The sequence below is a fragment of the Nestor notabilis genome, unplaced genomic scaffold, assembly GCF_000696875.1.
Source record: "Nestor notabilis isolate BGI_N333 unplaced genomic scaffold, ASM69687v1 scaffold18158, whole genome shotgun sequence".
NCBI classification, from domain to species: domain Eukaryota; kingdom Metazoa; phylum Chordata; class Aves; order Psittaciformes; family Psittacidae; genus Nestor; species Nestor notabilis.
The window spans coordinates 16,068-16,469 of record NW_009940782.1 but is presented as its reverse complement, the minus strand read 5'-3'; the positions used below and the strand labels follow the sequence as shown (position 1 = coordinate 16,469).

Sequence of the window (402 nt, the reverse complement as noted above, 5' to 3'; positions counted from 1 at the left end):
GGCGGTCTCGCGCCTCCCCCCCGCCCGCCTGCTGCTGCCCTCACCCAGGAGCTGCTGAAGCTCTTTGAGGCTGTGGAGACACCAACAGCAAAAGAGGAGCTGCTGCAGATGCTGCGGTGAGGAACTCACCCTGCCCGGCCCCAGCACCGGGCATGGCGCGGTGACCGAGCTGGTGTCGTGTTGTCCCCAGGATGCACCTCATCCTGCAGACAGCCCGGAACAAGGGCTACACCAAGGTGATGACAGGCGAGAGCTGCACCCGCGTGGCCATCAAGCTCCTCACCAACCTGGCGCTGGGTCGTGGTGCTTTCCTCGCCATCGACACGGTGAGTAGCCCGCTGGTACCCTGTCCCCAAGCTGGGGGTGTCCATGCTCACCCAAAGGGATGACATGATGCCATGG

General features: G+C 64.7%; 1 protein-coding gene across 1 annotated transcript in view; it reads left to right on the top strand.

Moving 5' to 3' along the window:
• CTU2 (cytosolic thiouridylase subunit 2 homolog (S. pombe)) overlaps window positions 1-402 on the top strand; it is a gene marked incomplete at its 5' end in the record, with an annotated part of 1,749 nt that overhangs the window by 354 nt on the left and 993 nt on the right. The window contains 2 exons of the mRNA XM_010020541.1: window positions 28-116; window positions 191-326. Coding sequence (XP_010018843.1) covers window positions 28-116; window positions 191-326 — 225 coding nt within the window. The remainder of the gene's footprint in view (window positions 1-27; window positions 117-190; window positions 327-402) is intronic.